Raw genomic sequence first — 13,410 nt, forward strand, 5'->3', positions numbered from 1 at the left:
GCCTTGTGTACTTGTGTCACCTTATGCGTCTGGCTTACGCGGGACATGGAGAGTCAAACCTGGGTCCTTAGGCTTCACAGGCAAGCGCCTTAACTGGTAAGCCATCTCTCCAGCCCTATCCAATCAATTTTAATGTTACTATGGCTTCAGATAGCTATTGTATTTTATAATTATTTCATTCTACACTATAATTCATTGATCAAATGATTCCAGCTTTGACTGTTAGGAGATACTTCAGGATGGGGCTTGTGATTTTTTTTGGACATATCCTAATGTTTAATTTGTTTTTACTTTGAACATCCTTTCCTTTCTGGCAGTACAAGAGATTCCAGGCTCATCTTGTATCTTCTCTGCCCCAGCCTCATAATCAGTAATTGTTCCAAGAACCATGGTTGCTTTGACAGGAGAATGGTATTTAGAAACCAAAATCTGGGCAACCATGCAAAATCATACATATATAGTCTATATTTCTTCATTTAGCAGGCACATGCTCTGTGCGTGCATAGACACATATTAGAACACACACATATATTAGAAACCATGAGTTTACACTAATGTCTCAGATCTGAACCTTCTCTGTTCTGCCATTTACTTCTTCTCAATACTGAAAAACCAGAGCAAATTATCTACAATATGTTTACTAATTTGTTCACTTGTAGTATACATAAAGTAACTTCAGAATTACTAACTTGTTCCCCCACAAAAATCAGTTAATGACTAGGTTATTATGGCAAGTATATACCATTCTTTTTTTTTTTTTGTCTTTAGCCTTGATAATGTTCATCCACAATGCTAATTTTAAAATTACTTAGGTTAATTATTCTTTACCCTAGTGCACTTACATTATCTATATTATTCGTTTCATTTGTTAGTGTTGTATTCTATTTTTGAATCCTCTCCCTCCCTCTATCTTGACTGGTTTTGTTGTTAATTTACTAGAGGCATCTAAAGACTATGTGAAACAGGGCTCAGGATGTGTAGAGCATTTGTCTATCATTGCAAAGTCCTGGGTTCAATTCCTAGAACTGGAAAAAGGGAAAGATTATGTACATCATTTCATTAACTATGGTTCTAAGAGTCAGAGGCATATGCGAAGATGAACTCAGAAGTGCGCCTCTACCACATTTCCATTCTGTTCATGCCTTCTCTACCTAACATCTGTCAGTAACCATCTCTTTAATTTCTGTTTTGTCATTCATATATTTCTTTTATGCAAATAGCAGATACCTGTTTTCTTTTCCCCTTAATGTTCTCTGTTTTATTATGTGCATGGAAGGATACTGCAGGATACTCTGTTGTGCTTTCTTCTTTTCATTTAACATTATGTCCTGGAAATCACTTCATATAAATAGAACATTCTCATTCACTTTCTTTCTTTACTTTTTCTATAGCAGTTCTGTACTACCACACATAGTAAATATGCACCTGCTACATTTACTCAACCAGTCTTCTATGTATGACTTGTACATATGAATTATCATATACTGTTACAGGGATATTTTTTGGGTAGAGTCCTAGAAGTGAGGTTGCTAGGCGAAACATGAGTACAAATATAATAGTGTTAGGAATTGCCAAATTTACCTCCACTGGTGTTAGTGTTATGCCCACCAGCAATGTATGAAAATGCTTCCTTATAGTCTTGCTAGAAGAACATGTTTCCATTTTTTTAAGTGTTGCCAGTCTTTTAGGTGAGAAATTACATACCAGAATTGTTTATTTGGCAATTCTCTAATTATGAGTGCAATTGAATTTTTTTTTCATGGGTTAAGGGTCATCTCTGTTGTCTTTTGTTATCACTTATTTGTGTCTTTTTCATTTTGATATCAGACATTTTCTTATGGTAACTTTCAAGAGCTCTTTACTAGTATTCTCTATTTCCCTTATAGAGGTAGAATAAGTACTAATGTGCCAGCACTATACTATTGTAATTGTTAAGGCTTTATGTTTCAGACATTTAACATAAGCATGTCTTCTATCTCACTGGATTAAAAAAAACAAAAAAACAAAACAAAAGAAAACAAGCAAACAAGATGGCTGTAGACCATACCTGCATTCTACAGCGTTCCAGCTCTTCTTTTAGACTGGAGTTTTCTTGCTCCCACTTCTCAAAGAGATTACTTCCAGGCCCTTTCTCCCTCTGGTGCAGCATTTCTGCTAGGCGTTGATTGAGTTCTTGCAGTTCTTCCTGGCTTTGGGAGTTCTTTTGGCTGAGCTCTGTATTTTCTGAATCCAACTGTTGGTTTTTGAGTTTTAAATCTGAAACCTAATTAAAATGAAAATAAGTTTTGAAAAAACTGTTACCCTACTTTCGCTAAAAACAGATTTAGAAACTAATTGTGTTTTTCCTCTCTAGCTTAAAAAAGCATATTTATTTATTTATTTGTGAAGGGGGCGGGTAAGGGAATGGGCACACCAGGGACTCCTGCCACTGCAAACAAACTCAGATATATGTGCCACGTTGTGCATTTGGCTTTATGTCAATAGTGGCAGATTGAAACTGGCCTGGCAGGTTTGCAAGCAAGTACCTTTAACTGCTGAGCCATCTCACTAGCCCTCTATGTAAAGTTTAAAAATATGTATAAATGGCCACTCTGCTTTGGAGTAGCCAGTGTACTTCTTGTGGCTGCTTTATCTATGTAGAATATCCTGCTATATTTATTGTCTATAATAAATTACTTTCCTTTCACTCAGTATATTTAATAACAAATTAGTATATATTAACTGTTTTAAACTCAACACATTCAGAGGTATTATGTAGAAATGAGTCACAACCTAATCCTACTCCACAGGGTGCCCAGTTCTATATAGCTGGATATATATACCACTAGATAAGTTCATATATAGACATTGATTTTTTTAAAAATTTTTTTAGCAAAAACCTGGGTCATTTCATACTTAGTCTGCTTTTTCCACTTGTAGTAACTTACAGAGTCTATTTTTCCAAGTTAGTAAGTCTAGAAACCCCATGTTATATATTTTAGTGACTATAGGATATTCTATATAGCAAGACTTTTCATACTTTATCCATTCCTATACTGATAAATGTATGCATTTATCATTTGTTTTAATTATGATGTTATGGTGGTTTGATTCAGGTGTCCCCCATAAACTTAGGTGTTCCCAGCTGATGGAGATTTGGGAATTAATGCATCCTGGAGGGAGTATATTGTTGGGGGCAGGCTTATGGATTTTATAGCCAGTTTCCCCTTGCCAGTGTTTGGCACACTCTCATGTTCCTATTGTACACTTTATGCTGGCCAGGGCGATGTCCACCCTTTGCTCATGCCATCGCGGAGCTTCCTCTCGAGCCTGTAAGCCAAAATAGACCTCTTTTTCCCACCTGCTCTTGGTTGGGTGATTTCTACCAGCAATATGAACCTGACTGCAACAGTAATGTTGGTACTAGGAGTGGGGTCATTTGCTGCTAGACACCTGACTGTGTGGCTTTGGCCTTTTGGAGCTGATTTTCAAGAAGAATGTGGAAGAATTTGAAATTTTGACCCAAAAGATGCCTTGCAGTGCTGTTAGTACACCTTGATGGACTATTCTGGTCAGAGTTGAAAGACCTGAATGCAGTAAGAACTATAGACCGGGAGGTTTGGCTTATGAGGGTGAGAAAGAGTTTTGCCTGGACTGGGCTGGCAGTTTGTGTGGGAAGCTTGCTGTTATGCTGGGGTCCTGAGAAGTTGTGCAGGGTTGCTTTGCATAGAAATGCACTGGTGTGAGCAGAGGGATATGGCACAGAAAAAATGAAATCTTTGGGCCTAAATTGCTGCCTGTTCACCTGCAAATTGTTTGAGAGATTACCAACTTTGAGATAGGGTCAGTTTACCTGCACTGAGGCAACAGGAAGAATGTAGACTCTTTTGGAGGAGGCTGAATGCTCAAGAAGTGTCCTGTTCTTCAAAGTCTGCTTTATTCCCCCCTGGATTAGCAAATTGGCACCCTGCTTGGTATTGTGGAGTGTAAGAGATGCAGGAAAGAGAGGGTCATTGAGTTTTGTCTTGTGTATTGTTGTGGGCAGGCTTATGTGTGTTATAGCCAGTTTCCCCTTGCCAGTGTTTGGCACACTCTCCTGTTCCTATTGTCCACCTTATGTTGGCCAGGGGTTGATGTCCACCCTCTGCTCATGCCATCATGGAGCTTCACCTTGAGCTTATAAGCCAAAATAAACCTCTTTTTCCCACAAGCTGCTCTTGGTTGGGTGATTTACCAGTAAAAGAACCTGACTGCAACATAATATATTTATTTCTTCACATACATTTAAAAATTGTTGTTAATATACATATGTATATGATTTTAAAAATATTTTAAATTTTTCTTTATTTATTTGAGAGGGAGAGAGAGAGAGAAATAGGCAAGGAGAGAGACAGAGAGAGAGAGAGAGAGATAATGGGTGTGCCAAGTCCTCCAGCTACTGCAAATGAACTCCAGATGTGTGTGCTCCCATGTGCATCTGGTTTATGTGGGTTCTGGGGAATTGAACCTGTTTTTTTTGGCTTTGCAGGCAAGCATCTTAACCATTAAGCCATTTCTCCAGCTCACATATATATGATTTTTGAGGCAGTTTTCATTATAGTCCAGGCTAGCCTTGTACTCACAGTGATTCCATATCTCAGTATTCTGAGTGGTGGGATTAAAGTCATGAACCACTATGTCTGGTTTATCACCCTTTACAATTTTTAAAATATATCTAATTATCCAGGCATGGTGGTGCACACCTTTAATCCCAGCACTCAGGAGACAGAGGTAGGATTGCCATGAGTTAGAGATCACCCTGAGACTACATACTGAATTCCAGATCAGCCTGGGATAGAGTGAGAACCTACTTTGAAAAACAAAAACAAACAAAAATATTTATTTGCAAGGGAGGGAGGGAGGAAGAATGGGCATACCAGGGCCTCTTGCTGTTGCATTTAGACATATACACCACTTTGTGCATCTGGCTTTACCTGGGTATGGGGAATTGAAAGCAGGCTATCAGGCTGTGCAAGCAAGCACTTTTAACTTCTGAGCCATCTCCCCAGTCCCTTACACCCTTTAAATCCTAGATCATATATATCAATGTTTAATTTTTGTCAGTTGGATTGGTGAAAAAGAAACTCATTTAAACTTCCTAACTCATTATGAGACTAACCATCTTATTTCTTATGTTGTGTCTTTCTGTGATTCAATCATTTATATCAATTGTCTGCTTTTCAACTGAGTTTTGTAGCTTATTTGAAAGAGTACAAGATATATTCTGGATATTAATATCATGGCTATTTCAAGTATTAAAAGAGATTCTTTCCTAAGTATGTCCTTGTCTTCTGACTATTTTATTTGTTTAATTTTTTTGGTCTCAATTTTTATTAACATTTTCCATGATTATAAAAAATATCCCATGGTAATACCCTCCCTCCCCCCACTTTTCCCTTTGAAATTCCATTCTCCATCATATCTCCTCCCCATCTCAATCAGTCTCTCTTTTATTTTGATGTCATGATCTTTTCCTCCTCTTATGATGGTCTTGTTAGACATGCTCTTAAATAGGCCTCCTATACTCAGCTGCATGTTGTAAGACTGAATGGCATGAACCATCTGAACAAATCATCCTTCTATGAAATGATATGCTAATTTGCTGGCATTCCATATCTGTGAAATTCTGTCCATAACTTTCTGGTTTTAATCATGGTAAAGAAATTGAAGATGTTGACATCAATCAAAACTAAAAGCTAGAGCTAGTATTCATATGTAAGGCTTGAAGGCATCACCCACTCTCATTGGGTATAAAGCATGCATTAAGTATTTAGGACCTACAAATCATATATGCATTATTTTTCAAAAATCAGGGGGCAAGCTTAGAATCATTATGAAGTGAATTTCCACTGTCAAATGCAAAATTTACAATCTTTTTAAAAAAATTTTTTTTTGTTTATTTTATTTATTTATTTGAGACCAACAGACAGAAAGAGGGAGAGAGAGAGAGAGAGAGAGAGAGAGAGAGAGAGAGAGAGAGAGAGGGAGAGAGAATGGGCGCGCCAGGGCTTCCAGCCACTGCAAACAAAATCCAGATGCGTGCGACCCCTTGTGCATCCGGCTAACGTGGGTCCTGGGGAATTGGGCCTCGAACCAGGGTCCTTAGGCTTCACAGGCAAGTGCTTAACCGCTAAGCCATCTCTCTACCCCCAAAATTTACAATCTTATCATCACTTGTGATATATTATTCTAGAAAAGATTCTATAAATATGTAAATTTCAAGTAAAAAAGAAAACTTCAGAATCAAGAACATTAGGAAATATGGTTTCCTTACCTGTTTCTTTAAATTTTCCACCATTTTCTGAATTGCAGCTTTTTCCTGTTTTACCGTTTCTATGTTTTGCCTAAAGAAATAATGAAAATATGATTTAGGAGTTAGGCTTTTAAAATTAAAGTAAAATAGGTTTTCAGTCCTTATAAAATGTCTTAAGAAAGTTTTAAGTATACTATGTCTTACCACAGTTCTTCCTGAGATGCATTTAATTTCTCTAATTTCAGGGTAGAGATGTTGTCTTCTTCATTTAAAGTAGTAATTTCATTTCTCAAAATAGAATTTTCCTCTTGAAGCTTTTCAGATTCATATCTGAAGTATAGAGATTTTTAAAAAGTTACAACCTGGCAGTCATCTTGCATCTTTGGAAAACATTTTTTAGTGAATTCCAATAAAGTAACTATTCCATGCCAGTTAAAAGAGAAGCCTAAATTAGTAGTCTCTTAGTACATGGAAATCAAGTCATAGCATATTGAGTTACTTCTTTTGGAAGTAAGAATTTCACTAAGAGACATCGGAGAAATATGGCAAAAAGAACTTATGACAGGCACTAAGACATGGAGCCAGCTCTGGGTGTTAATTTTCTCAATGGCACACATCCTGTTTTGAACAAATGACTTCGTTATCTCAGTGTTAAGCTCTCCCTGCTTTGAGTAGACATCATCCACATTACTAAGCTGTATGATCTTTAGTTTAGGCCCCCAGGTAATCTATGGAAAGAAAATTTTACTATATAAATCAAAAGGCTAAACTGAAATGCACACAATTTACTAAGTAATGTTATTCTCATTATATTCTAATTTTTTAAACCAAAAATGGTAAGAGGAAAATCTATATTCAGAATTAAATTATTATATATTATACCAGTAAGATATTTTAGATATGATCTAGTATTTTAGGGGTTTTTTGAAAAACAATTTTGCTAGAAGACATGCAATCTTTTCATAAAGCTGGCAGTGGCTCAAACCTCAAGCATATTTACTAGAATCTGGTAGCTCCTCAGTAAGATCATATGTTCTAAGATTTAAAAAAATTCCTGCTTACAGGGTATCAGCATGCACTTCAAGTGATGTAAGTAAAAAATGGTAAGTCATAAAACATTTTTTTTATATTAGTATGAGAAGAGAGCTGTAATCTAACAAGTGAGTTAATAATAACTAGTGGCATTCACTCCATATAACATTTCATGAAAATGAGGACAGTAACACTGAACAGAATACTATCCATCCACCCAAAGGAATGAAGTACTAGATGATGCCCATTCAACAAACATTTGCCATTTTGAGCTTCCACACCCTGTAGGAGCAGCACTGATCTGCTATGAGCAAGGGAAGGCCTCCTAGGCAAGGTTACTCTACTTGTTAATAGGACACAGAAGCAGAGGGAACTCAAGGACATTGCGCGTTTCTTGAAGACTAACAAGGTTAGTTTCTCTAGGCACAGTAAGCGGCAGAAGTTAAGATTGTATCAGGTGCTCTGCGGGATTCCATGAGGTCTAGGAGGTGCATACATTACCTCAGAAGTTCAACCTTCTGCTGCATCTCACTGCAAGTGATCTGCAAGTCATGCATCATTGCCTTCAGCTCTTCCTCCTTCTCTCCTGGAGAAGGCATATCTTTCTGCTTAACTAAAGTAGTGACTCGTTCCCTCAGCTTTCTAGTCAGCTCCTGCAGCTTCTGTTTCTCCAGTTCTAACTCTGCTATCGTGACCTGACGCTGGAGATGCGTGTCTTCAAGGTCTAGGACAGCGATATTTTCATCCAGCATAACTTGATTTTGCACTCCGGGCTTCTCTGGACGTGTATGAATTGTCCTGTGGACCCAGGCAAGTTCAGGGGCTTTTATTCTGGCCAAGAGCTGTGTACCTCCCTGCTCACAGCACTGGGCTTCTTGTTTACATTTTTCTACAATATGGTGCATGCTTGTGACCTTGGGCACACGCTCTTCCCGAGTCTGAGTGAACTCAAGCACCTCTGCATTAGGATCCACCTCCAGGTTTTCCACAGGGGCTTCCCACGATTGGCTGTCACACTGCAGGGTGGCTCTTTCCAGCAGCCTGGCCATCTTCCCTTCAAGTCTCAAAACCAGAACACTCAGCTCCTTGTTTTCTGTTTTGACCTCATCGTAACTCTTTTCCAGGCTCAGGAATGTTTCAGCTACCTCCTCCATTCTCTTCAGCTCATCCTGCAGCCTGAGGACCTCTGCGGTGAGTTCCTTGTTGCCAGCGATGGCCTTGTCATAGCGTGTCTCCATCACTCTCAGCTCATCCTGCAGGCAGTCATTCTCTCGAGCAGCATCTTCGTATAACAGCTGATACTGGGAAGAAGACTCGGGGACTCGCTCCAGCATCTTCAGTTTCTTTTTCAGTACAGAAACGTCAAAGAGCAAGTCCTGCTTCTTCTCGGAAGCCCGTGCGCAGTCTGCACGCAAGATCGCCAGTTGCTCCCGAAGCTGACTGACCTGATTCTTCAGATCCCAGGATTCGGTCCTGGTGTCTTCACTGTTTTCAAACTCGGAGAAACACTCTAGGGAAGTTTCGGAGTCTCCGGTTTTGATCTGTCTCTGAGTGGAACTCGTCCCTGTACTTTGCATGTCCTGGACCTCATGATCTCTCAGGTCAGTTAGGATGTGTCTGGCACCTGCAAGTTCCACTCGCTGCGACATCTCTGTCATTGACTCCTCTAAGCAAGATGGCCCCGCGGACCCTGGCTCTAATTTCTGCAACCTCTGTTGCAGTCTAGCAATTTCGGTAGCCATCTTTGCATTTTCCTTCACTGCATGTTCGTGAGCTCTCTGCAGGCTGACGAGGACATCTCCATTTTCTTCCAACAGCTGTTCCCCTTGCTGAAGCAGGGACATAGCTTCATCACCTTCCACCTCCACCCCTGCCATCACCTGGCAGCCACCCTGAAGCCCTGAGAGAGAAGCTGCTTGCTGCATGTCCGTTATTTTATCCCTCAGTCTGCAGATTTCTGCGCTCAGCTCGGCCTTCTCTCGATCTGCCTTCTCACAGGCCACTCTGTGGGCATTCTCCATGGCCAGAAGCTTGCCCATCATTTCTTGCCTCTCCTCATCCCGCTCTAGCTGCAGCTTCTCAAGCCGTTGGCTGGCCAGTTGCTCTGAGGCCCCTGCCTGAGACAGGACCTGCTCTCGCTCCCTCAGTTCTCGTTCATGGCTGCTCCTCAACTCAAGTATCTGCTTGGAGAGGAGGCTTTGCTGGCTCTCAGACATGTTCCGTAGGTCTTCCAGGTCTTGGAGCAGCTGGTCTCTTTCAATGACCATGCTGTTCAGATGTTCTTTGTATGTTTCCTCTAGCATCTCCCTCTCCTGGTTCAGGGCCACAGAAGTTGCTTTCTCTCTCTGAAGAGCCTCTCTGAGCAGTTCCTGGGCTTCTGCGCACTCCTGGGTGAGCTCATCCTTCTCAAACTCCCACTGGGATCTCTCCTCCAGCCGCTGTTCCATGAGCTCCTTCAGCTCTTGGCGGTGGCACCCCTCCAGGCTTTGCAGGGCGTGTTCACACCTCTCGGTGGCTTGCTGACAGTCAGCCTGAAACTGGGCTTCTATCTGAGAGGCTCTTCTATTACACTCTGTTTCCATTTTTTCCCTAAATGTGGTCAACATACAGCATTACTGAAACTGCTGCCAACTCCGGAAGCAAACAAAACACATTTCCCAGGTATATAGGAGGCTGCCCAGCAAACAATGGAAATGCTTTCTAAAAATGGCCCTCACTGTGTAATTCATGTGTATCAGAAAAACAGCTCTTTCTGAAAGCTTACATTGGCAGACATAATTAATTTGGAAAATACCTTTCTCTAAAGGTAGGGGGAAGTTTATGAAATCAAAATTTCTTATATACCTCTGGATGTATTTATGTGTTTTAAATCAAATTCTGAAACTGGCATTTCACACTGAATTATCAAATACATATTGATATCTCTCCTAATTTTGGAACTATAACATTCTTCCATTTAAAAAATATATTTTTGCCAGGCGTGGTGGTGCACGCCTTTAATCCCAGCACTTATGAGGCAGAGGTAGGAGGATCGCTGTGAGTTCGAGGCCACCCTGAGACCCATAGTGAATTCCAGGTCAGCCTGGGCTAGAGTGAAACCCTACCTCGAAAAACCAAAAAATAAAAAAAATAAATAAAAATAAAAAATATATTTGTTTACAAGTAGAAAGAGAATGAGGAATGGGTGTACCAGAGCCTCTTGCCACTGCAAATGAATTCCAGATGCATGCACTGCTTTGCGCATCTGGCTGCATGTGATGTGCATACTGGGGAATTGAACCCCGGCCATGAGACCTTGCAAGCCTTTAACCACTGAGAAATCTCTCCTGCCCCATTGCTTCATTTAAAAATATTTTATTTTTAGTTATTTATTGGAAAGAGAAAGAGAGAGGGGGAAATGAGTGAACCAGGGCCTCCAGCCACTGCAAATGAATTCCAGATGTATGTACCACCATGTGCATCTGGCTTACATGGGTTCTGGGGAATCGAACCTGGGTCCTTAGGCTTCACAGGCAAATGCCTTAACTGCTAAGCTATTTCTCCAGCTCATTCCTTCATTGTTAAGCAGGCATTGTAGGATTTTAGTCACATAAGTAAGGGATATTAACAACTCCTTCTGCTTTTGCTTCTTGTTGAATAAAGTATCAGAATGTTAACCAGGATATGGGGCTCCAAAGCCCTCCGAGCTACGTGAAATCTCACATAAGGTGAGCACAAAGTGTCATTTCATAACTGGGAGGAAATATAAGTCTGCCCAGAATCCATTCTATAAATAGCTTTCCTCAGAAAACAACAGGACTGAAGGTACCATGTTCGGATCATTTTATCCTCATCTGAAGCCTCAGAAGATACAGTTAAGTTTAATACCAAGAACAGGTTCTTCCTCTTCTTTCAAAAACAAAACAAAAATGAGTTTCAACAGCCACATGGTAGGCTTGTGTGGTAAACATGGGGCAAAACTGGTTGAAAAAATTTAAAGAACCTACTCAAGCTGTGTGCTATTCTGCCCCCCGGTTCTCCAGGCCTCTTTGAAGGGGCCTTCCTGAGAAGCAGGGCTCGGTTGCTGTGTTTCCCCTCGCTTCCTTACCTTCCCTCTTGAAGTGCCCTCTGATGCTGTTCCCAGAGCTCTCGCCTCAGCTCCTCCTTCTCCAGGGCATGCTTCTCTACCAGGCTCTGCAGCTGCTCCTGGTAAGACTGCTCCAGACCCTCAGTCAAGCCTCTCACCTTCTCCTCTGTCCAGGCACTGCTTTGAGCGAAGCCTTCCCACTCCTGGCGAAAGCTTTCCTCTGCCTGCTCTAGCTTGGCCTTGAGCTCTAGCTCATGCTCCAGCCGCAGCTGTTCCCGCAAGCAAGTCTTCTCTTCATCAAACTCCATCTGGAGTTGTTTCTTCTCCTCCTGGTGCCTGCGGCTGGCTTCATGGTGAGCCTCCTTCAGCACCACTGCCTGCCCTTGAAGGTCTGCGATTTCACTTCTAAGGTCACTTATTTGTTTTTCCAAGGTGTGCACACCATGCTCATACTTCTGCTTCATGGTCTCCTGCTCTGTTGCAAAGGTGGCCCTGGTTTCATCCAGCTGTGTTTCATAGTGGCGCACCTAAATCAGACAGTGAGACCACAAGACAATTCAGTACCAGGTGATGGAGAGGGAGGTACGGGGTGCAGCAGAAATCCCATCCTACAGACCACTCCTCAGTTCTCTCTTTCTGATTGAAATTAACTTAGTCCCAAAACACCTGAAATAAAATATTTTTGGGAAGCTGGGTTTGCTTTTGTTAACTTGAATTTTATTAGTTTCTCAATAACTCTATTAACCCTAAGCAGACTCCCACACATCCTTCCAACCTCAAACTTAAGGCCTTAAGATATTTAACTCAATTCAAGTATTTACTGAGCTCCTGTAAGATACTCTGCAGGCCACAAGGAAACATAAAGTTGGGTAAGACATTATCTGTGCCATCAAGGCAGCTGGTCTAGATGTACATTGGCTAAAAGGCAAAACATACAATGAAAAGGTACAGAAAAGAGAGCTACAATGTAGTCTAGGGAGAGGAGAGAGAAATCACATGTGGTGGGAAATCCAGAAATGGCTTCATGTAGAAAGCAACAATTGATGTAAATTCTAGAGGAAAAGAGACCTTGCAAAGGCAAAAAGAAATCCTGTCACAGCAAGAACAGAAGGACACACGGAGTCAACGGAGCATACTGAAACACTCTGTTTGGCTACAGGATAAGGTCACTCAAGAAATGGTGATGGGTGTGGTGGCGCACGCCTTTAATCCCAGCACTCGGGAGGCAGAGGTAGGAGGATTGCTGTGAGTTCGAGGCCACTGTGAAACTACATAGTTAATTCCAGGTCAGCCTGGGCCAGTGTGAGACCCTACCCTGAAAAACCAAAAAAAAAAACAACCCAAAAAACAGTGAAAGAGAAGATGTAAGTAAGTGGAAGACACAGTTGAAGAGCTGGGAGGCCAACCTGTATCTAATCTAGCTAGGTGACGCTATATCAAAGTGGGTTTTTTTTTGGCTTAATTAAAATTTTTGTCAAGTTGAAAATAATGTAATTGTTAAATTATTATATGCAGAGTTGAGGAAACTACATTCTGGAGACTCTCAAGAGGAAAAGGCCTCACCTTCTGCCTGACTAAACAAGTTCCTGGCAGCTGCCAGACTCGAGAAGAAATGCAGAGAAAATGCTGGCCTGTGTGAAAAGAAAGAAAGAAAGAAAGAAAGAAAGAAAGAAAGAAAGAAAGAAAGAAAGAAAGAAAGAAAGAAAGAAAGAAAGAAGGAAAGAAGGAAAGGAAGAGAGGAAGAAAAACAACAGGAGTGCCCCACATGCCGTCAGAACTCAGGGGAACGGAGAGAAGGAGAGGTGAGCGGGACTTACTTTATCTTCAAGCTCCAGCCGGAGGCGACACAGGTCCCTGTGGTGCTGCTCCTTCATCTGCTCAATGACCAGCTCCGCCTCGATGCTCATATTCAGCGCATTGCATTCTCCCGAGGCAAGCTCTGCAAACACAGGGGACAGTGATCCTGCCACAGGTTCCTTCACTGACAGATCTCGTATCTGAAGAGGTGCACCCATTTAGTTAAGGAATAATTTTCAAATGG

General features: G+C 41.1%; 1 protein-coding gene across 5 annotated transcripts in view; it reads right to left on the bottom strand.

Moving 5' to 3' along the window:
• Window positions 1–13,410, bottom strand: part of Nin (ninein) — a 127,873-nt gene that overhangs the window by 37,938 nt on the left and 76,525 nt on the right. For 4 of the 5 annotated variants that reach the window (XM_045153767.1, XM_045153768.1, XM_045153769.1 and 1 more), the window contains 6 exons: window positions 13,187–13,308; window positions 11,391–11,896; window positions 7,805–9,892; window positions 6,476–6,601; window positions 6,293–6,362; window positions 2,048–2,263 (listed from right to left, as the gene is read on the bottom strand). In XM_045153767.1, the coding sequence (XP_045009702.1) occupies window positions 2,048–2,263; window positions 6,293–6,362; window positions 6,476–6,601; window positions 7,805–9,892; window positions 11,391–11,896; window positions 13,187–13,308 (3,128 nt within the window). The remainder of the gene's footprint in view (window positions 1–2,047; window positions 2,264–6,292; window positions 6,363–6,475; window positions 6,602–7,804; window positions 9,893–11,390; window positions 11,897–13,186; window positions 13,309–13,410) is intronic. The other variant, XM_045153771.1, reaches the window with a different exon arrangement.

This window comes from Jaculus jaculus, chromosome 7 (assembly GCF_020740685.1).
Source record: "Jaculus jaculus isolate mJacJac1 chromosome 7, mJacJac1.mat.Y.cur, whole genome shotgun sequence".
Taxonomy (NCBI): domain Eukaryota; kingdom Metazoa; phylum Chordata; class Mammalia; order Rodentia; family Dipodidae; genus Jaculus; species Jaculus jaculus.